The sequence below is a fragment of the Scyliorhinus canicula genome, chromosome 9, assembly GCF_902713615.1.
Source record: "Scyliorhinus canicula chromosome 9, sScyCan1.1, whole genome shotgun sequence".
NCBI classification, from domain to species: Eukaryota; Metazoa; Chordata; class Chondrichthyes; order Carcharhiniformes; family Scyliorhinidae; genus Scyliorhinus; species Scyliorhinus canicula.
Genome location: NC_052154.1, coordinates 156,809,837 through 156,831,441, shown reverse-complemented (window position 1 = coordinate 156,831,441; position 21,605 = coordinate 156,809,837). Strand labels below are relative to the sequence as shown.

Sequence of the window (21,605 nt, the reverse complement as noted above, 5' to 3'; positions counted from 1 at the left end):
GGGGGGGGGGGGGGGGGGGCGGCGGTCATGTGATCCAGTTTTAGCTTCACTTTTACCTGTGAGCAGAAGGCAGAACTGTTCTGATGTTTTCAGGCCTTTTATCCATGTACATCTATTTTCAACGTGCATGTCCAATCCTTGCTGAGTGATTGGTGCCTTTCTATCATTATAAGAACACAACGTGGTGATCAGTGATGGTCAAACAGCGTGGCAGCATGATTAAGTACAGGCACAGCATAGTGAACAGCCTGAGATGGCATCAGACGACCCTTGGCATTCAGACCAGACAACAACAAAGCTGCAACATCGTGTTGAAACCGTTGCGTGCCGACTGCGTAGAAAAACTTTCAAGACATAGTGCCGGGATAATGCTCAAATAGAGAGTTGGCAAACAGACTGATCCCACAAGCTGAGGTTGCAATGCACAGTCTGTCAATTCAGTGACTGGGACAGCATGTCAAGAGGACCAACGCCGGATTATCTCAATCGGGAAAGGTGTGGGGGGGGGGGAGTTGATCAATAAAAACTTTCATAGAATCCGGGCCAGAGAAGGTTGTGATTATAATGGGCGACGCTTTGGAAAAGTGCACGAAAGCAGTTACGGCAACACTCACCTAAGGTACCATAGCAGAAAGAGTGTCAAGGCCTATTGTCAGAATATCCACAAATCTCCTCCGTGGGCAGCGCGGTAGCATTGTGGATAGCACAATCGCTTCACAGCTCCAGGGTCCCAGGTTCGATTCCGCCTTAGGTCACTGTCTGTGCGGAGTCTGCACGTCCTCCCCGTGTGTGCGTGGGTTTCCTCCGGGTGCTCCGGTTTCCTCCCACAGTCCAAAGATGTGCAGGTTAGGTGGATTGGCCATGATAAATTGCCCTTAGTGTCCAAAATTGCCCTTAGTGTTGGGTGGGATTACTGGGTTATGGGGATAGGGTGGAAGTGTTGACCTTGGGTGGGGTGCTCTTTTCAAGAGCCGGTGCAGACTCGATGGGCCGAATGGCCTCCTTCTGCACTGTAAATTCTATGTAATTCTATGTTTGAATTGGGATGCCAGCTGAGCCTACTATTGGATTTTAAAATGTTTAAAAGGCACACAGCATGAAGGTTTCTGATACAGGTGTGCCTGAACCAGACAAGCAAGCCATAAATATTCACCAAACTATTGGGAATGAAGGTCTGCACAGACTGAACACATTAACAGCAGAGGAGCTCCCCAAAATATTTGGGGTGCGATTTAATGGGACAAAAACAGAGTCCTGCTTTCAGGTGTGTACAGCAGGATTTTTCACGGCGACGGCACGGCCGAGGACCACACCGCTATTTAACAGCACTTTGCCGTCTTTTCTTGCCTTGGTGGGGAATGCCCTGCCAAGGCCACATTTGCATCATTTCCTGCAGTGATGAGTTCAGCCTGCCAGTGCAGGAATAGTACCCGCGGATCCGGGTGCCATGTTTCAACCTCCTCAGCCACGCCACCGTTGGCTCCAGATCCCCACCACAATGCGGCCAACATACCTCTTACATTGTCCTTGAAAGCCCCCCCCCCCACCTCTTAAGGGCAAGGCACCCCCAGGTCAGACCCCTGGCATGGGCAACCTGGGACCTTGGCACTGACAGCTTGGCACCCTGTGCCAGGATGCCCACTGGATGCCTCGGCAGTGTCAAAGTGCCAGACTGGCATGTCAAGGTGCCCGGGTGCGGGTGGGAGTGCCAGGCTACCACCCTGTCCACAGTCCGGCCATCTGGGCGTCTCTAATGGCCTGGGAGACCCCCCCCCCCCCCACCCAGGTGCTGTTCCACCTAGTCCACGTTTATGGAAGCCACGGTTCACAAGTGGGACGGCAACCCACTCCTTTCCATTCCTGCGGTTCTTTCACTCTTTGTCAAACCCAGGCTCAAAATGTTAGCTCTGTTCTCTCCCCACAGATGCTGTCAGGCCTGCTAAGATTGTCCAACATTTTCTGTTGTTATTTCATCGTCACTTTTACTTGATGTCAGCCTACAATTCATCAGAGATTTATTACATTCACTTTCCTATATTGCCTTTGAACTCCCAACCTTTGTATCATCCAGAGTTTACCATCCAATAGTTTGCTGCGGTCCAATTATACTGGGTACGGTTTTAATTTGTTTGGGATTAATGATTTACAAAAGGAAAAAAAAACATGACCAGTAGAATGATGACCATTGTCTTCATTGTGGCGGTGAAATGTGCTGTCGGTGCCCATCCAGACAGCGGAGGGGAAGAACTGGTGGAAATTTGAAATCTTAATCCTTGTTTACCAAGTAAATAAACAATTGTTAATTTTTAATCTCGGATTGATACTCGTTTGAGTATCAATGTACAAAGGGATATGGGGAAAGGCCGGCTCTATGAAGTTAGGCCGGAGGTCAGTCAGGGGCAGAATTTTCTGGAGACTAAGTCCGAGGGCGGGAGGGGAAGTCGGAATGACTTCCGCTGGAGTACGGGGTGGCTGAACATGTGAGATCTTGCTCTGTTCAGCTAATTAATTATGCAACTGTGAGGAGAATGACGGTGTTTATGGCAACGCAGGCAGGAGGTGGCCTGCCCCCACCACTACCTCATGGATTCCAATATCCGGGCGCCATATTTAAGTGTCAGCCAGCCACCCATTCACTCTTTTACTCGACTCCACAATGCCCACCAAATCCTGAATCGGGTCGCCCCTCTCTTGTGCTCAGCCTTGCCCCAGAGTGTGCAATGGGAACCTGATATCTCTCAGAGATGGAGTTAAAGGAAGGCAACAGCAGTTTCTACTGATCCCAAAGTTGAAGGAGACGTCTGCCTTGCCTGGTGCATGCCATTAATGTACAGCCGTAAAAGCAAACGCTCTAAATTCCCACTGGCAATGCACTTAATTTGGAGGGGGAACAAGATTCCAGGGTAGCCTCTTAACGAGCATTCATGAGAGGTAACTGCCTTTCCCGACAGAGCTCAGTGGGACTCTCCCGCCTGTGAATGAAAGTCCAGAGAACAAACTAATTTCCCGCCATCGGGAAATTGAATTCTGGCCACCTTCCAAATCTTGCTGTCAAGCCCACCATGCTTCCCGTTGCTGATGGAAAGCGGAACATTCTGCCCCGTGATCTCATGGAATGGTGAAAGAGGCTCACGAGGCTTCTGCTCTTCCCATGTTCTTAAAAGAATCAGCGAGTTGAACAATACCTTGTTGAGATTTGGAACGTGGTGTCTGAAAGGACAATGGAGCAGATTCAAAATTTCAAAAGTGAATTGAATAATAGCATAAAATCATAGAATGATACAGCACAGAAAGATTGTGTCCGTGGCTGCTCTCTCTTCCTCTATCCAATTAATCTTCCCCCATAGTCCTGTAAATCTTTCCCTTCACATATCGTCCTTTGCCTTAAATCTTTACCCAAGAATTGATGGGAATGTGTAATTCCTTTTAACCTGTTTACCCACAATTAATCCCAGTTTTCGAATCAAAACTGTCCTCAACATTGATTCAGTTTCCATAATTCATTGGTCATATCTCATTATTCAATATATAAATTTATATTATTCATTCATAAATTTTATTAATACATTCATAGGCTTCCATTCTTCATTCTGGGCGTGTGAGTGTCACTGTCAAGTTCAGCATTCATTACCTGTCCCTAGTTGCCCTGAGAAGGTGGTAAAGAGCTGCCTTCTTGAACCACTGCAGTGGAATTGAACGAGGCCTCATGGCGATAAAAGCAAAATACCGTTGATGCTGTATAAACTCAGCAAGCCTGCCTGCATCTGTGGAGAGAGAAACAGGGTTAACATTTTGAGTGTTGGTAGATCACGGTTGTTGGTGTTTGAACGACTTTTTGACATTTACTGTCTGTGGGCCGTTGGAGCACAGCAAATACCTGCGTGGAAACAGAGAGAGGTCATTAGTATAGTTCTGAGCGGAAACCATTCTCTAAATGGCTAGACACCAGTTGATTACTGATTACTTTCTGTTAAATTACTTTTCTTTTCCTGACTGTTAAAATGAGCTCATTTTTAAACCAGCGCCAACAACGGTGAAAACAACAACAACCCATGGAAGTGGAACACCAAAACCACCGACTAAACCTCCCGGGACTGGGCCAACCATCAGTGGGGTATCGACTCCGTCCAAGGCCCCTGGACCCTCAGGATCCACCACAGCAACGTCCCCCAGACCTGGGAGTGGGCATACTACAGGTAGGTTGGTTGATGGGGCCTAACAATGCAACCATCCACCCAACTAAACTCTCCAATAGTCACCACGAAACCAGACACCAAACCTCGTGTTACTGGATTAGTAACTAGGCGGTCGTTAATTGGTCGCTGAAGAGCCGTCACTGTCGGCAAGACCAGAAGGAAAGCCATGGGCCATCCTGTCCAGAACTTATTTCAGGTGGAGGTGGGAAGGTATCAGGTATCGATCCCAATGCCAACTCGCCACATTCTCAAGCCCACCTGCCTCCTTCCTCACCTCCTGTGGGGGCAGAATATTCATGCGTTGTCGTGACCGTGACGGCTCTCTGCAAGAATAATTCACCTCGTGTCACTCCCCTGCCTTTTTCTCGTAGCCCTGCAAATATCCTCTCTTCAAATAACGTCTCTTTTGAAAGCCATGATTGACTCTGCCTCCACCACAATATCAAGCAGTGAATTGCAGATCCTAACCATTGGTTGCATTTGTCAATCACCTTAAGTCGGTATCCTCAGGTTCTCGATCTGTCTGACAATGGGAACAATTTCTCTCTATCTACTCTGTCCAGGCACCTCATGATCCTGCCAATGCACACCAATGACAGGTGGGGAGAGCTCGAGAGACTCTGGTTTCAGTCATTACCCGACATTAAATGTTGTCTGCCACCCCTCTGCCCACTTCACTAACCATCCATATCCTCTTGAAGTTTGACACTCTTCACCTCATAGTTCTCAATACTTCCAAGATCCATGATACATATTTTGTAGCCAAATGGCTAGAGGTGATAATTTGTTTAATTTTAAATGCAATGTGGTTGGACAATGCAATGTATGCCGAGGTCCCGCTGGGTAGGACCACATGTGAACGGCACCGACGGGACTCGGCCTATCTCGGCAGCCACTCGGCCCATCCCACGTGGAGATCTGAAGGGATATGGGACAAAGTGGGTGTACATGGAGTTAGATCACAAAGCAGTCATGCTCTCAATGAATAGTGGAACAAGTTCAAAGACCTGCTCAGTTTTTAATGTTTCTATGATGGTAATGCTGAGAGCATGGAAAGATTTCCACAAGGTGGTGGTTGAGGAAAAGGCCACTGCATCTTTGAGGGGAAAATTGAATAGACGTTTAATACAGAGAATGCTGGAAAGCAGGGCAGTGGGGTTAATTTGGGATTGACACAGGACTATGGTGTGAAGGTGGGGCAGTGGAGTCAGTTTTAAAAAATTCTTTCAGGGATGTGAGCATCGCTGGTTAGACCAGCATTTATTGCCCATCCCTAGTTGCCCTTCAGAAGTGATGGCGAGCTGCCTTCTTGAACTGCTGCAGTCCATGTGGTGTAGGTACACCCAGTGTGCTGTTAGGGAGCGAGTTCCAGGATATTGTCCCAGCGACAGTGAAGGAACGGCGATATATTTCCAAGTCAGGGTGGTGAGTGACTTGGAGGGGCACCTCCAGGTGGTGGTGTTCCCAGGTATCTGCTGCTCTTGTCCTTCTAGATGGTAGTGGTCGTGGGTTTGGAAGGTGCTGCCTAAGGAACCTTGGTGAATTACTTGTAGAAGGTACTGCACGGCTGCCAGTGTTCTTCAGTGCTGGAGGGTTTGAATGTTTGTGAAGGGGGAGCAATCAAGAGGGCTGCTTTGTCCTGGATGGCGTTGACCCTCTTGAGTGTTGTTAGAGCTGCACTCATTAAGGCAAATAGAGAGTATTCCATTACACTCCTGACTTGTGCCTTGTAGATGGTGGACCTGGTTTTGTGGGGTCTGGGGGTGAGTTACTTGCCATAGGATTCCTAGCCTTTGGCCGGCCCTCCTCACCACAGTATTAATATGGCTAGTCTAGTTCACTTTCTGATCCATGGTAACCCCCAGGATGTGGGAGATTCAGCGATGATAATGCCATTGAATGTCAAGGGGCGGTGATTAAATCCTCTGTTGTAGGAGATGGCCATTGCCTGGCACTTGCGTGGTGTGAATATAACTTGCCACTATCAGCCCAAGCCTGGATCTTATCCAGGCCTTGCTGCATTTGGATATGGACTGCTTCATTATCTGAGGAGTCACGAATGGTGCTGAACATTGTGCAATCACCGGCAAACATCCTCATTTCTGACTTTATGATGGGAGGGAGGTCATTGATGAAGCAGCTGAAGATGATTGGGCCGAGGACACTACCCTGAGGAACTCCTGCAGTGATGTCAAGTAACTGAGATGATTGACCTTCAACCGCCTTTCTTTGTGCCAGGTATAACTCCAACCAATGGTGAGTTTTCCCCCCTGATTGCCATTAACTCCAGTTTGCTGGGGCTCATTGATACCACACTCAGTCAAATGCTGCCTTGATGTCAAGGGCAGTCACTCTCATCTCACCTCTGCCATTCAGCTTTTTTGTCCATGTTTGGTGATGTTTGAAATGACCAGACACCCCAATTAATGCTTTGTGCCAATTATCTCAAGTCTGCTCCCACTATTCCTTCTCAGCAGTTAGAGGTGGATAATACTTTTGACCTTGCCCCTTTCCGGCTTTGCAAAGCACCTGTGATGACAGACAAAGTATAAATAGCACACTCCCGAATCCTGAACTCTAGCCCCACAGTTCCAGTTGAAGAGCTAACACTGGCAGTATGGACCTATTGACCTTTTTTTATGCTGTCATGGCTGAGTAACTTCTCCAAATTACTAACAGTAAACAGGTTGACAGATAACAGTAAAACATCTCCTGTGTGCTTATACCTGATGCTGTGGTTACAGAATCCAATCATGCTGTAGTCCTGATTATTATGTTGATAGATACTATTATCTGCCAGACGCAGTCTTGACGGTGAAAATGCTGAGTGAATTGTGGACACATTATCAATGCCCATATGATAAATTTTGTACCATCTGACCTGTAAACTCCCAAGTATCAGGTCCTGTTGGTAAAAGAGGCCCCCACCAGGAGAAGCCGGCCCGCCGATCGGTAGGCCCTGATCACGGGCCAGGACACGGTGGAGCCCCCCCCCCCCCCACCCCCCCCCCCCCCCCCCCCCGCAGGATGTATGCCGAGTTCCCGCTGGGTAGGACCACATGTGAATGGCGCCGGCGGGACTCGGCCTATCTCGGCAGCCACACGGCCCATCCCGCGTGGAGAATCGGTGAGGGGGGGGGCGCCGGTGGCACGCTGACCGCGCCGCGCCAATGGCACCGATTCTCTGGTCGCCGGAGAATCGTCGAACCTGCGTCGGAGCGGCGTCGCGTGAATCGCGCCCCGTCGGAGAATCCCGCCCACAGTTTAAACAAAACAATAAAATGTAAACAAATTGACACATTAAAAATACATAGGCATGGTATATACAAGTTTGAGGCCTGTTGGCATTAGGCCTCCAGTAATCAGTTATCACAACCGTACTGTTTCACCATATACATGTGGCTCCATGGTATTAAAACATACCAGGGGCTTATTTGAGGTCACCCAGGTGCGCCCTCTTGTTGTTGCCATGGCCGCTCCCGTTGGGTTCTCCTTCATTCAGTGCCCTTAGGTCCCTCTGCCCTGCTTCTGCTGTGCTCTGGGTGATGTGTCCGCCCTCCCTTCTCTGGTCTTTCCCCTCCCCCCCTTTCCTTTTGACTGTTTCAGGTCCCTGACCCTTGCCCCTGCTCCTTCCCCCCCCCCCCCCTCCCTTATTGGTTGCTGGTCACGAACAGGTCGGTGAATTGCTTCCATGTATTGCGGAAGCCCTCCTCCGACCCCCTGGTGAATTTTGTCTTTTCCAATTTGAGGAATTCTGCGAAGTCGGCCAACGACTTTATGGCCTTGGTTGCCACTGCTGATCTCCAGTCGAGCAGGAGTCTCCGGCAGGCGATTAAGAGAGGCAAAGGCTAGGTGTTTGCCCCTCTCCCCATAATGAGTTCTGGCTGCTCCGATACCCCGAAGACTGCCACCTGTGGCCACCGCCCCACCCTCACCCCTACAACTTTGGACTTGGTCTCGAAAAACGCAGGCCTCGAAAAATGCAGTCCAGTACCCAACATGTCTGGGACATGACTTGATCACTTGGGCGTAGTTGACTAGGCCTCCCTGGCACCGCTCACATTTGTCCTCCACCTCCGGAAAGAATCTGTTCATGCATGTTCTGGTTATGTGTGCCCTGTGCACTACCTTTCGCTGCATTTAGCTCAGCCCTGCGCATGAGGAGGTGGAGTTCACCCTAGGAGGTGCTCTGATCTAGAGTCCTCTCTCTATCTCCATGCTTAGTTCTTCCTCCCACCTCTCCCGTGTTTCATCCCATGGTGACCGTACCTGCTCCAGTAGCCGCCCATACATGTCAGCGCAGTTACCATCCTCTAATTCACCCTTGGTTAGAAGTCTGTCCAGTGGTGAATGTCCTGGTAGCTGGGGGGGAATGTTGCTGTCTCTTTGACGAGAAAGTTCCTTAATTGCATATATCGCAACTCATTCCCTTTTGGCAGCTGTAGCTTGTCTGTCAGAATTCCCAGGGTCGCTATCCTGCCGTCTATGTATATGTCCCCTACCATCAGTGTCCCCTCGTCCTGTCTCCACCTTTTAAAGGAGGTGTCTAATGTCGCTGGAGTGAATTCATGGTTCTTGCAAATGGAGACTGTGGCGGACATTGCTACCAGTCTGTACTGGTGCCTGAGTTGGTTCCACGCTCTAAGTGTGCCCACCTGGGTTGTTTGAGTACTTGGCTTAGGGGGGATGGGAGTGTGGCCAGGGCCAATGCCTAGAGGGATGTCCCTGTACAGGAGCTCTCTTCCATTTTTACCCATTCCGTTCCCAGCGCCTTGACCCATCCCCGTGCTCTCTCTGCAGTGGTTGCCCAGTGGTAGAATTAGAAGTTCGGGAGGGCCAGCCTCAACCCCATGTTTCTCCTTTTTTGTAGGACCCTCTTGTGGATCCCAGGATTCCTCTCCCATCCCTATACTCAAACACCATGAATGATTTGTCTAACTTAGTGAAGAAGCCCTTAGGGATGAAGATCGGAGAGATCTGAACAGGAAGAGGAACATGTGCAGTAAATTCATCTTGCTTGTCTGCCCTCTCCCCGCCAGGGAGGGCAGGAGTGAAGTCCCATCTCCGCAGGTCCCTCTTCAGCTCCTCCTTCAGGCTCAACAGGTTCCATTGTGGATCCTTGTCCAGTCCTGGGTTAGGTATTTTCGGGCTGGCTAGGGCATTCGAGACTTCGAGGAGCAGGCCATCCACATAGAGTGAGACTCTGTGCTCTCTGTCTCCTCTCTGGACGCGGCTCCACCCCTTTGCTGATCTGAGAGCAATGGCCAGTGGCTCAATATCCAGACCAATTGGCAGAAGGGATAAGGGGCATCCCTGCCTCGTGCCTCTGTGCAGCGTGAGTATTCAGAGCTGGTGCCGGTTGTCCATACGCTGGCCATGGGAGTCCTGTACAGTAGTTTCACCCATGAGGTGAACCCTGGCCCAAATCCAAACCCTTCCACTATCTCCATGAGGTACGGTATCTCCATTGAACTCTGGCTTACTCTGCATCCAGGGAGATGATCACCTCTGGTGGCCCCTCCCCGAGTGAGGCCATGATCACGTTCAGAAGGCGTCTGATATTTGCCGATAGTTATCCGCCCTTGACAAAGCTCGTCTGATCTTTCAAGACCATCTCCGGCACTCAACTCTCCAGTCCCTTGCCAAGGCTTTTGCCAGGACTTTAGCATCAGTGTTTAGGAGTGGGATGGGTTTGTATGGCCTGCATTCCGTCAGGCCTTTGTCTATTTTAGGGATCAGTGATATTGAGGCCTGATCACTGTGTGCGGCAGGGTCCCTCTTGATCATTGTATCACAACTGACAATCACAATGATGTAAACAAAATGATGCCGTTGTGAATACCGTCACTTCCAAGATCTCCTGTCAGTCACACACCGTCCTGACTTAGAAATACATTAGTGTCGCTTCACTGTCACTGGGTCAGAATCTGGAACTCCCTCCCTAACAGCACTTTGAGTGTAACTGTACACTCTGGACTGTAACAGTTCAAGAAGGCAGCTGAACCCCATCTTCTCTCGGGTAATTTCGGATTGACAATAAATGCTGGCCTTGCTAATGACTCCCATATCCTGAGGATAATTGTTAAAAATCTACCTACTTATTCCTATGCATCTGACAATATCTTTCCCTCTCAGAATCTTGGCAAGTATCCATTTGAAAGGACTGTTCTGATCCTGACTGATGGCCAACTCGTGATGGGCAAGGCACTTCATTCTCACATCTGGGGCGTAATTCTCCGACCCCCCCGCAGGGTCGGGGAATCGCATGGGGCCGGCGTAAAACCCGCCCCCGCCGTGGCCGGAATTCTCTGCCACCCGGGAATCAGCGGGAGCAGGAATCATGCCCCGCCAGTCAGCGGGCCCCCCCCGTGCCAATCGGCGTGCCCCCCGCGGCGATTCTCCGGCCCTCGATGGGCCGAAGTCACGCCGCTGTCAGGCCTCTCCCGCCGACGTGGTTTAAACCACCTCTGTGCCGGCGGATTAGCGGCGCGAGTGGGCCCCCGGAGTCCTGGGGTGGGCACGGGGTGATCGGACCCTGGGGGGTGCCCCCGTGGTGGCCTGGCCAGCGATCGGGGCCCACCGATCGGCGGCGGGCCAGTGCCGTGGGGGCACTTTTTTTCTTCCGCCGCCACCACGGGCTCCACCATGGCGGAGGCGGAAGGCCGCGCATGTGCCGGTGGTGATGTCAGTGGCCGCTGATGCACCGGCGCATGCGCGGACCGGCGAAGGCCTTTAGGCCAGCCCCGACGCCGATTGACGCCAAAGGCCTTTGGCACCAGTCGGCAGAGCGGGAGCCACTCTGGCGCGGGCCTAGCCCCTAAAGGTGCGGAGAATTCTGAACCTTTGAAGAGGCCCGATGCCGGAGTGGTGGTGCCACTCCTCTACGCCGGGATCCCCGGCCCCGCCGGGTAGGGGAGAATTTCGGCCCTTATTCTCCCTCATGTTTCCACAAATATGGGAACATAGTCATGTGAAATATAGGAACAAGAGTAGGCCATTCAGCTCCTCAAGCCTGTCCTGCCATTTAAAGAGATAATGGCTGATCTGTGACCTTACCCCATATACCTGCCTTTGGCCCATATCCCTTCATATCTTTACTTAACAAAAATCTATCTCAGATTTAAAATTAACAACTGATCTCGCTTCAACTGCTGTTTGTGGGATAGAGTTCCAAACCTTTACCACCCTTTGAGAGAAGAAGTTCTTCCGAACATCTCTCCTGAATGCTTCAGTCTCTAATTTCACCAATATTCACCAGCTTCAACTTGAAAATTTGAATTATCCCCTCCAAAGTCCATAGAAGCTTTACACTGTCTTATACAGTACCTGGAATTATTGAGCAATCTACGCGTTGGGTGTACTTTGAACACAGATCAGATTAACCATGTTAAGAAAAAGTTGCACTGTTTCGCTTGAAACATTTCTTTGTTGGCTGTTCATAAAACTGTGAACAACTTGTATGAGGGCAACAACACCTATTGAACATTGACCCAGATGCAAACCTTCTGATAAACTGTCAAGGATCAAAGTTTGCTGAAGTCTTTCAGCTCTGAAAGTTACTTCCTTGTTTTATATCAACTGTGAGTGGTTGAAATCACTGAGGCATCTGATATGTAGCAGAAGTTCTAAATGTTTTCAGAAGAATTTAGTCCCAGCGACATGGAGTAAATTTGGTCGGAAGATTAGAAAAGGTTAACTTTCCCCCAGGTTTTAAATATGCTGCCCATTTTCATTAAGTCATTGGTCACAAGTTTTTCCCGCTGAAGATACCAGGGGGCAGGGTTCTCTGGCCAGGTCAGAGAATCACCGGGCCGGGCGCGATTCACGTGATGCCGGTCCACCGATTCTCCGGCTGGGATGGGCCGAGTGGCAGCCAAGAAAGCCCGATTCCCGCCGGTGCCATTCACATTTAGTCTTTTACCCAGCGGGACCTCAGCGTCCATCCTGCGGGGGTTGGCCTGATGAGAGGGTGGGTGGGGGGGGGGGATCCGATCCCAGGGGGGGGGATCCGACCCCAGGGGGGAGATCCGACCCCGGGGGGGGCCTCCACTGTGGCCTGACCCGCGATCGCGGCCTCTTTTACTCCATGCTGGCCCCTGTAGCTCTCCGGCATATTGCGTCGTGGCCGGCGCGGAGAAGGAAGCTGGTGCACACGCGCAAGTTCGCGCCGGCCGCAGCACGCATGCGCAGACCCACGGCACCGGTTTGATGCCGGTATCGGCAGCAGGAGCTGTGTGAGTCACTCCAGTGCCGTGCTGGCCCCTTGTAGGGCTCAGGATCGCTGCTCCTGGGGGTCTGTTGACGCCGTCGTAAAACACTCTGGTTTTTACGACGGCGTCAACACTTAGCCACTGGGTCAGAAAATCCCGCCCCAGGTTTATCAATCTCACCATCAAGCTGCTAACAGGTCTAATGTTTCCTCAGATATCCAGATGGTGCCTGATTAACACTATTGTCTCTCATTTTCCGTTAATTAGCTGATAGAAGCACAGTGGCCTGACCGGAGATATTGCTTCCCCCTTTTAAAAAAAAATAATTTTAATTCAAATTTTCACATTTTCACAAAAAAAGAAAACAGTAAAATCCACCGAGGCCTCGTCTACCTCCTGCATCACCTGGTACACTTCTGAGATCCTCTCCTCTCCAACCCATACCCCCGAGGGCACCCTGTCCTGGACACCACGCGGCGGCAGCAGGGGGAACCCCGCCACCTGCCGCCTGACAAACGCCCTTACCTGCATGTACCTAAAGGTGTTCCCCGGGGGGAGCCTGAACTTCCCTTCCAGCTCACCCAGGCTCGCAAACTTCCCATCTATGAACAGGTCCCCCAGCCTCCTGACACCTGCCCTGTGCCAACTCAGGAACCCGCCATCAATTCTCCCCGGAACAAACCGGTGGTTCCCCTGTATCGGGGTCCCCATCGAGGTCCCCACCTCCCCCCTGTGCCGCCTCCATTGCCCCCAAATCTTGAGGGTAGCTGCCACCACCGGGCTCGTGGTATACCTCGTTGGAGGGAGTGGCACCGGAGCCGTTACCAGTGCTTCCAGGCTCGTGCCCACACAGGATGCCATCTCCATCCTCTTCCATGCTGCCCCCTCCCCGTCCATTACCCACTTACCCATCGCTGCGTTGGCAGCCCAATAATACCCACAGAGGTTGAGCAACGCCAGCCCCCCCCATCCCTGCCCCGCTCCAAGAACACCCGTCTGACCCTCGGGGTCCCATGCGCCCACACAAACCCCGTAATGCTCCTGTTAACCTGCCTAAAAAAGGCCTTCGGGATAAGGATGGGGAGGCACTGGAACAGGAACAGAAACCTCAGGAGCACCGTCATCTTGACTGACTGCACCCTACCCGCCAGAGACAGCGGCAGCATGTCCCACCTCTTAAACTCCTCCTCCATTGCTCCACCAGCCTTGTGAGGTTAATCTTATGCAAGGCCCCCCCAGCTCCTGGCCACCTGAACCCCCAGGTACCTGAAGCTCCTCTCCATCCTTTTCAGTGGGAGCCTCCCAATCCCCCCCTCCTGGTCCCCCGGGTGTACCACAAACAGCTCGCTTTTCCCAAAGTTAAGCTTATACCCTGAGAAGTCCCCAAATTCCCGGAGAATCCCCATCACCATCGGCATTCCCCCACCGGGTCCGCCACATACAACAAAAGGTCGTCCGCGTAGAGCGACACTCGGTGCTCCTCCCCACCCCGGACCAGCCCCCTCCAATCCCCCGACTCCCTCAGCGCCATAGCCAGGGGTTCAATTGCCAGTGCAAAAAGTAGGGGGGACAGGGGCACCCCTGCCTCGTCCCTCGATATAATCGAAAATACTCTGACCTCCTCTTATTCGTGGCCACACTCACCACCAGGGCCTGATACAACAGCCTCACCCAACTGACAAACCCCTCCCCAAACCCGCGGTATTGCTTCCCTCTTAAATGACGATGATATCCTGCTTTGAAATGAAAAATGGGTCATTAATTATGTCCTAATTGGAACACCAACTTTTAATAATCTGTAGATCGATTGATTGCTGAAAGTCAAGTTTACATTATCATCTGTTCAATTATTCCTGGAGTAATTAAGTAAGGGTCTTCAATTATGTGGAGAGACCGGGGAAACTGGCCTTTTATATAAAAGCAAATTACTGCGGATGCTGGGATCTGAAACAAAACAGAAATTACTGGACGATCTCAGCAGGTCTGACAGCGTCTGTGGAGAGAGAGAACGGAGCTAATGTTTCGAGTCTGGATGACTCTTTGTCAAAGCTTCTTCAGGGTCCGCATTCCTGGGAGACAAGTGGCAATGAATTGAACACTAAGGGCGGATTCTCCGACTGTGCCCACCCGGCGACCGGAAATTCCCATCCAGAAGCCAATGGACCTTTACATGGTCCACGCCTGGGGCCACCTTGCAGCGGGCGGGCGGAAGAATCTGGCCCCAAGATAAAAGTCAATAATTGCGGATGCTGGATGCTTCCAATTCTCTCCAGCTTTGACAAGAGTCACCCAGACACGAAATGTTAGCTCCATTCTAGCCCCATAGATGCTGTCAGACGTGCTGAGATTGTCCAGCATTTCCTTGCATTTTTTTAAATTTTGTGGCAGGAAAGTTAAGAGTAGATGGGATAAGCGATTAAAATCGTGAATGATTTTGACTGAGTAAATAAGGAGAATCTGTTTCCACTGGCAAGAGGATCAGTCACCAGAGGAAACAGATGGAAGGTAATTGTCAAATAAAACAGGAGGGATGAGAATGTTTTTTTTATTGCAGAGTGAGTTGTGAATTGCAATGTATTGCCCAGAAACCCGGAAAAGGTGCAGGAAGCAGACCTTAGGCAGGGTTCTCCTCTACCCGGCAGGGCTGGCTGTACTGGCGCCGAAGGGCCTCCGCCGGCTGGCGCGGGTTGGCGCGTGCGCGAGGGGGGGGGTTCTTCTCCGTGCCGGCTATGGCGGAGATTGACAGCAGCCGGCGCGGAGGGAAAGAGTTCCCCCACAGCACAGCATCCACAGGCCCGCCTGTGGATTGGTGGGCCCCGATCGCGGGCCAGGCCACCGTGGGGGCACCCCCCGTGGCCAGTTACCCCCCCCCTCCCACCCCCCCCGAGGACTCTGCAGGCCGCCCGGTTCTTTTAAGGGCCCCAAACGGCGCTGATTCGACGATTCCCGGTGGATAAAGGGGTCTGGAGCAAAACCCCCCAGGGATTTATAATTCAGACTCGAAGTGGGGCGAGGAGAAAAACGGCAGCAGCTCCCCTGGAAAAGTGGGGAAAGGTGGACAAAATGATGGCCGGTGGAGCCCCTGAGGAGTGGAGGCAGTGGGCGGAGGAGCAGCAGGCGGCTCTTCTGCGCTATTTTACGGAGCTGAAAGGGGAGTTGTTGGAATCCCTGAAGGTGATGACAAGTAAGCTGCTGGAGACCCAGACAACCCAGGGTGCAGCGATACTTGAGTTGCAGCAGCAGGCCTCTGAGCGCGAGGATGAGGTTTCGGCCCTCGTGGGGAAGGTGGAGATACACGAGGCGCTTCATAAAAAGTGGCAAGATCGGTTTGAGGAGATGGAGCTTCGGTCACGGAGGAAGAACCTGCGGATCCTGGGCCTCGAGGAGGGGCTGGAGGGGTCGGACCTGCCGGCCTATGTGGCCGTGATGTTGAACTCGCTGGTGGGGGCAGGATCCTTCCATCTGCCCCTGGAGCTGGAGGGGGCCCATAGAGTACTGGCCAGGCGGCCTAAGGTGAATGAACCCCCGCGGGCGGTGCTGGTGCGGTTCCATCGGTTCAGTGACCGGGAGTGTGTTCTCCGATGGGCCAAGAAGGTGAGGAGTAGTAAGTGGGAGAATTCGGTAGTGCGTATCTACCAGGACTGGAGTGCGGAGGTGGCCAAGCGGAAAGCCGGGTTTAACCGGACGAAGGCGGTGCTCCATGGAAAGCAGGTGAAGTTCGGCATGTTGCCGCCTGCGCACCTGTGGGTCACCTACAAGGACCGGCATCACTACTTTGAGTCCCCGGAGGAAGCGTGGGCCTTTGTGCAGGCTGAAAAGCTGGACTTGAACTAGAGATTGGGGGCTGTGGGAGTTTTTCTATTCTATTCATGTATCATTGTTTATGCTGTAGCGGGTTATTCTGTTAGTTTTTGTTTTTTCTCTCGCTTTCGGACGATGTGGGTTATGGTTTTGTGTTCTAAGGGGGGTACTGGGGTTTGTGGTTGATCTGTGTTTTTGTTTGTACGGAGTTGGTGGTTGGGTTGGGACTGCGGTTTGGGAGCTGCGTTGGTGGGGTGGGGCAGTGTGAAAGCGCGGGCTTTTCTCTGGTTTCCCGTGCTGCGGGATGAGGGGGTGGAGCTGGTGGCGAGGGGCGTGGCTATTAGACCGGGTTTCCCGCGCTGAAGCGGTGCCCAGGAGCTGATGCAGGGGAGGAGGGGGACCTCATATCGGGAGGGGTCGGAGTTAGAGCGGGAGCTGCCGGGGTCAGCAGAAGTCAGCTGGCTCACGGGAGTACAGTGGAGGGAGAGTCGCGGCTAGGAGGGGTCCTAGTCTTTGGGAGGGGGGGTGGGGTGGGGGGATACCGGGTTGCTGCTGGATTGGCCAGGGAGGAGTTCGGGGGGGTCGGGGTGAGGTTCTATCGCCGTGGGAAACGGGCCGAATGGGTGATGGCCAGGGGCGAGCAGTCGATGGGTTATGGCTAGTCGACGGGGGAGGGGGGCGGGGTGCCCCCTGATCCGGCTGATTACGTGGGACGTGAGGGGGTTGAATGGTCCGGTTAAGCGGGCCCGGGTGTTTTCGCATCTGAAGGGGCTGAAGGCGGACGTGGCCATGCTCCAGGAGACCCACCTGAAGGTGGCGGACCAGGTCCGTCTGAGGAAGGGGTGGGTGGGGCAGGTTTTCCATTCAGGGCTCGACTCGAAGAACCGGGGGGTGGCAATCCTGGTGGGGAAGAGGGTGGCGTTTGAGGCGTCTGAGGTTGTGGCTGATAGTGGCGGCAGATATTTGATGGTGAGCGGTAAGCTGCAGGGGGAGAGGGTGGTGTTGGTTAATGTGTATGCCCCAAATTGGGATGATGCTGGTTCCATGAGGCGTATGTTGGGCCGCATTCCTGGCCTGGGGGTGGGAGGCTTGATCATGGGGGGGGGACTTCAATACGGTGCTGGATCCCCTACTGGATCGTTCTAGTTCAAGGACAGGCAGGAGGCCAGGGGCGGCCAAGGTATTGAGGGGGTTTATGGACCAGATGGGAGGAGTGGACCCCTGGAGGTTCGGGAGGCCGAGGGCTCGGGAGTACTCCTTTTTCTCCCATGTGCACAGGGTTTATTCCCGCATTGATTTCTTTGTTCTGAGCAGGGGACTGGTCCTGAGGGTGGAGGAGGCCAAATATTCGGCTATCGCGATTTCGGACCATGCTCCGCATTGGGTGGATCTGGAGATGGGGGAGGCGCGGGACCAGCGCCCGCTTTGGCGTCTGGACGTGGGGTTGTTGGCTGATGAGGAGGTGTGTAGGAGGGTTCGGGGATGTATCGAGAGGTACCTCGAGGTCAATGATACTGAGGAGGTCCAGGTGGGGATGGTGTGGGAGGCTCTGAAGGCAGTGATTAGGGAGGAGCTGATCTCCATCCGAGCCCATAGGGAGAGGGCGGAGAGGAGGGAGAGGGAGAGACTGGCGGAGGTGCTGTTGAGTGTGGATAGGAGGTACGGGAGGCCCCGGAGGAGGGATTGCTGGGGGAACGGCGTAGCTTGCAGGCCAAGTTTGATTTATTGACCACCAGAAAGGCGGAGACACAGTGGAGGAAGGTGCAGGGAGCAGTCTATGAGTATGGAGAGAAGGCGAGCAGGATGCTGGCGCACCAGCTGCGTAAGCGGGACGCGGCTAGGGAGATTGGTGGAGTGAAGGATAGAGATGGGAACGTGGTATGGCAGGGGGCAGAGGTCAATGGGGTCTTTCGGGACTTCTATAGGGAACTGTACCGGTCGGAGCCGCCGGCAGTGGGAGGGGGAATGGAGAATTTTTTGGACAGGCTCCGATTTCCAAGGGTGGAGGAGGAGGTGGAGGGACTGGGGGCGCAGATCGAGTTGGAGGAGCTGGTCAGTGGGATTGGCCACATGCAGTCGGGGAAGGCGCCGGGACCGGATGGGTTCCCGGTTGAATTTTATAAGAAATATGCGGACCTGCTGGGCCCCCTGTTGGTTCGGACCTTTAACGAGGCATGGGATGTCTCGGGCACTAATCTCCCTGATCCTGAAGCGTGATAAGGACCCCTTGCAGTGCGGATCATACAGGCCAATTTCACTGCTGAATGTGGACGCCAAGTTGCTGGCGAAGATCGTGGCCACTAGAATAGAGGACTGTGTGCCGGGGGTGATACATGAAGATCAGGCGGGTTTTGTGAAGGGGAGGCAGCTGAACACTAACTTGCGAAGGCTGCTAAATGTGATAATGATGCCGGCAGCAGAAGGAGAGGCGGAGATTGTGGTGGCATTGGATGCGGAGAAGGCCTTTGACAGGGTTGAGTGGGGGTACTTGTGGGAGGTGCTGGAAAGGTTCGGGTTTGGGGTGGGGTTTATTAAATGGGTGAGGTTGCTGTACGAGGCCCCGATGGCGAGTGTAGCGACAAATGGGAGGAGGTCCGAGTACTTCAGGCTCTACCGTGGGACGAGGCAGGGGTGCCCCCTGTCCCCCTTGCTTTTTGCGCTGGCAATAGAGCCTCTTGCCATGGCTTTCAGGGAGTCGGGGAGGTGGAGGGGTTTGGTGCGAGGTGGGGAGGAGCACCAAGTGTCGCTGTATGCAGACGACTTGCTGCTGTATGTAGCAGACCCGGTGGGGGGAATGCCGGAGGTGATGGAGATTCTTGCTGAGTTCGGGAGTTTCTCGGGATATAAATTGAACCTGGGCAAGAGTGAGCTGTTTGTCGCGCACCCGGGAGATCAGGAGGAGGGGATTGGTAGGCTCCCGCTAAAGAGGGCAGTGAGGAGTTTTAGGTACCTGGGGGTTCAGGTGGCTAGGAGCTGGGGGACTCTGCACAAGCTCAATTTTACTAGGTTGGTGGAGCAGATGGAGGAGGAATTTAAAAGGTGGGACATGCTGCCGTTGTCGTTGGCGGGTAGAGTACTGTCCGTTAAAATTACGGTGCTCCCGAGGTTTCTGTTTTTGTTTCAGTGCCTCCCCATTTTCGATCCGAGGGCCTTTTTTAGGAGGGTGAACAACAGCATTCTGGGATTTGTTTGGGCGCATGGGACTCTGAGGGTAAGGAGGGTTTTTTTGGAGCGGGGCAGGGATAGAAGGGGGCTGGCGCTGCCCAACCTCTCTGGGTACTATTGGGCAGCTAACGTCTCGATGGTACGTAAGTGGGTAATCGATGGGGAGGGGACAGCATGGAAAAGGATGGAGATGGCGTCCTGTGGAGGCACGAGCCTGAAGGCACTGGTAACGGCTCCGTTGCCGCTCCCTCCAACGAGGTACACCACGAGCCCGGTGGTGGCGGCCACCCTCAAAATTTGGGGGCAGTGGATGCGACACAGGGGGGAAGTGGGGGGCTCGGTAGAGGCCCCGCTGCGGGGGAACCACCGGTTTGTCCCAGGGAACATGGATGGCGGGTTCCTGGGGTGGCACAGGGCGGGCATTAGGAAGTTGGGAGACCTGTTCATTGACGGGAGGTTTGCGAGCCTGGATGAGCTGGAGGAGAAGTTTGAGCTCCCCCCGGGGAATATGTTCAGGTACCTTCAGGTCAAGGCGTTTGCTAGGCGACAGGTGGAGGGGTTCCCTTTGTTGCCCCCGTGGGGGGTAAGGGATAGGGTGCTTTCGGGGGTGTGGGTTGGGGATGGGAAGGTGTCTGATATCTATAAGGTAATGCAGGAGGTGGGGGAGGCGTCGGCAGAGGAGCTGAAGGCTAAGTGGGAGGTGGAGCTGGGGGAGCAGATTGAGGAGGGGACATGGGCGGACGCCCTGGAAAGGGTGAACTCCTCCGCTTCATGTGCGAGGCTTAGTCTCATCCAGATCAAGGTGCTGCACCGGGCCCACATGTCTGGGTCTAGGATGAGTAGGTTCTTTGGGGGTGAAGACAGGTGCTTCAGGTGTTCGGGGAGTCCAGCGAACCACGCCCATATGTTCTGGGCATGCCCGGCACTGGAGGAGTTCTGGAAGGGGGTGGCGGGGACGGTGTCGAGGGCGGTGGGATCCAGGGTCAAGCCAGGTTGGGGACTCGCGATATTTGGGGTTGGGGTGGAGCCGGGAGTGCAGGAGGCGAAAGAGGCCGGTGTGCTGGCCTTTGCGTCCCTAGTACTCCGGCAGAGGATCTTGCTGCAGTGGAAAGATGCGAGACCTCCAAGTGTGGAGACCTGGATTAATGACATGGCGGGATTCATTAAGTTGGAAAGGGTCAAGTTCGCCCTGAGAGGATCGGTACAAGGGTTCTTTAGGAGGTGGCAGCCTTTCCTCGACTTTCTGGCTCAACGATCAGGTACTAGGTCAGCAGCAGCAGCAACCCGGGGGGGACGGGGGGAAGGGGGGGGGGGTTTAGGGGGATAGTGTTTAAGTTAATTTGCTTATTGTTAATTTATTCTGTTGTTTATTGGGGTGGGGGGGGGTGGGGGGTTTGTTATATGCGTTGTTACGGGTGCCGGGAGGTGTTTATTATTATTATTGTTATTGTTATTATTGTATTGTTTTGTTGATATATATTTTTCAAAAAATTTCAATAAAAGTTATTTTTAAAATAAAGATAATTGGATAAATACTTCAGAAGGAAAAAAAAATCACAATGCTGTGGGGAAAGAATGGGAGAGTCGAACTAATTTGATAGCTCTTTCAAAGAGTCAGCTAAATCCTCGAAGAAAAAAGAATTTGCAAGACTATGGGAAAGAACAGGGTGGCAGGGGGCAGGTGATAGGTATTGTGAAGGCAAATAAGATCTTTCAAAGAGCTGGCACAGATATGATGGGCTGAAAGGCCTCTTTCTATGAGATCTATGATTCTGTAATTTCCTGGCCGCTAAAATGAGCTAATTTTTAACCCAGCACCAACAACTGTGAAAACAACAACAACAACTCATGGAACAGGAACACCAAAACCACCGCCTAAACCTCCCGGGACTGGGCCAACCACCACTGGGGCATCGACTCCGTCAAAGGCCCCTCCAGGACCCCCAGGATCCACCACAGCAAAGCCCCCTGGAACCGGGCCGACAGCTACCAAACCTCACGTCACTGGGTCAACAAGTACAAATGATCCTGGGCCTCCGGGGTCAATACCTCCATCCGGCAATCCACCCGATGGACCAGGAACTGGACCAACGACAAGTAAGCCAACTGGTCTCCCACCATGTCAACTCCACACCATCTTACACTTACTGATCATCGGTGACCACACTGAAAAACCTCTGCATTTATTTTAATTCTTGTCCACTCTCTCATCTTACTGTTCTCGCCTCTCTCT

General features: G+C 52.8%; 1 protein-coding gene across 1 annotated transcript in view; it reads left to right on the top strand.

Moving 5' to 3' along the window:
• The window catches only part of LOC119970951 (cadherin-related family member 5-like), a 114,779-nt gene that overhangs the window by 72,190 nt on the left and 20,984 nt on the right, over nt 1-21,605 (top strand). The window contains exons 13-14 of the mRNA XM_038806062.1: nt 4,023-4,196; nt 21,188-21,469. Of these exons, the coding sequence (XP_038661990.1) occupies nt 4,023-4,196; nt 21,188-21,469 (456 nt within the window). The remainder of the gene's footprint in view (nt 1-4,022; nt 4,197-21,187; nt 21,470-21,605) is intronic.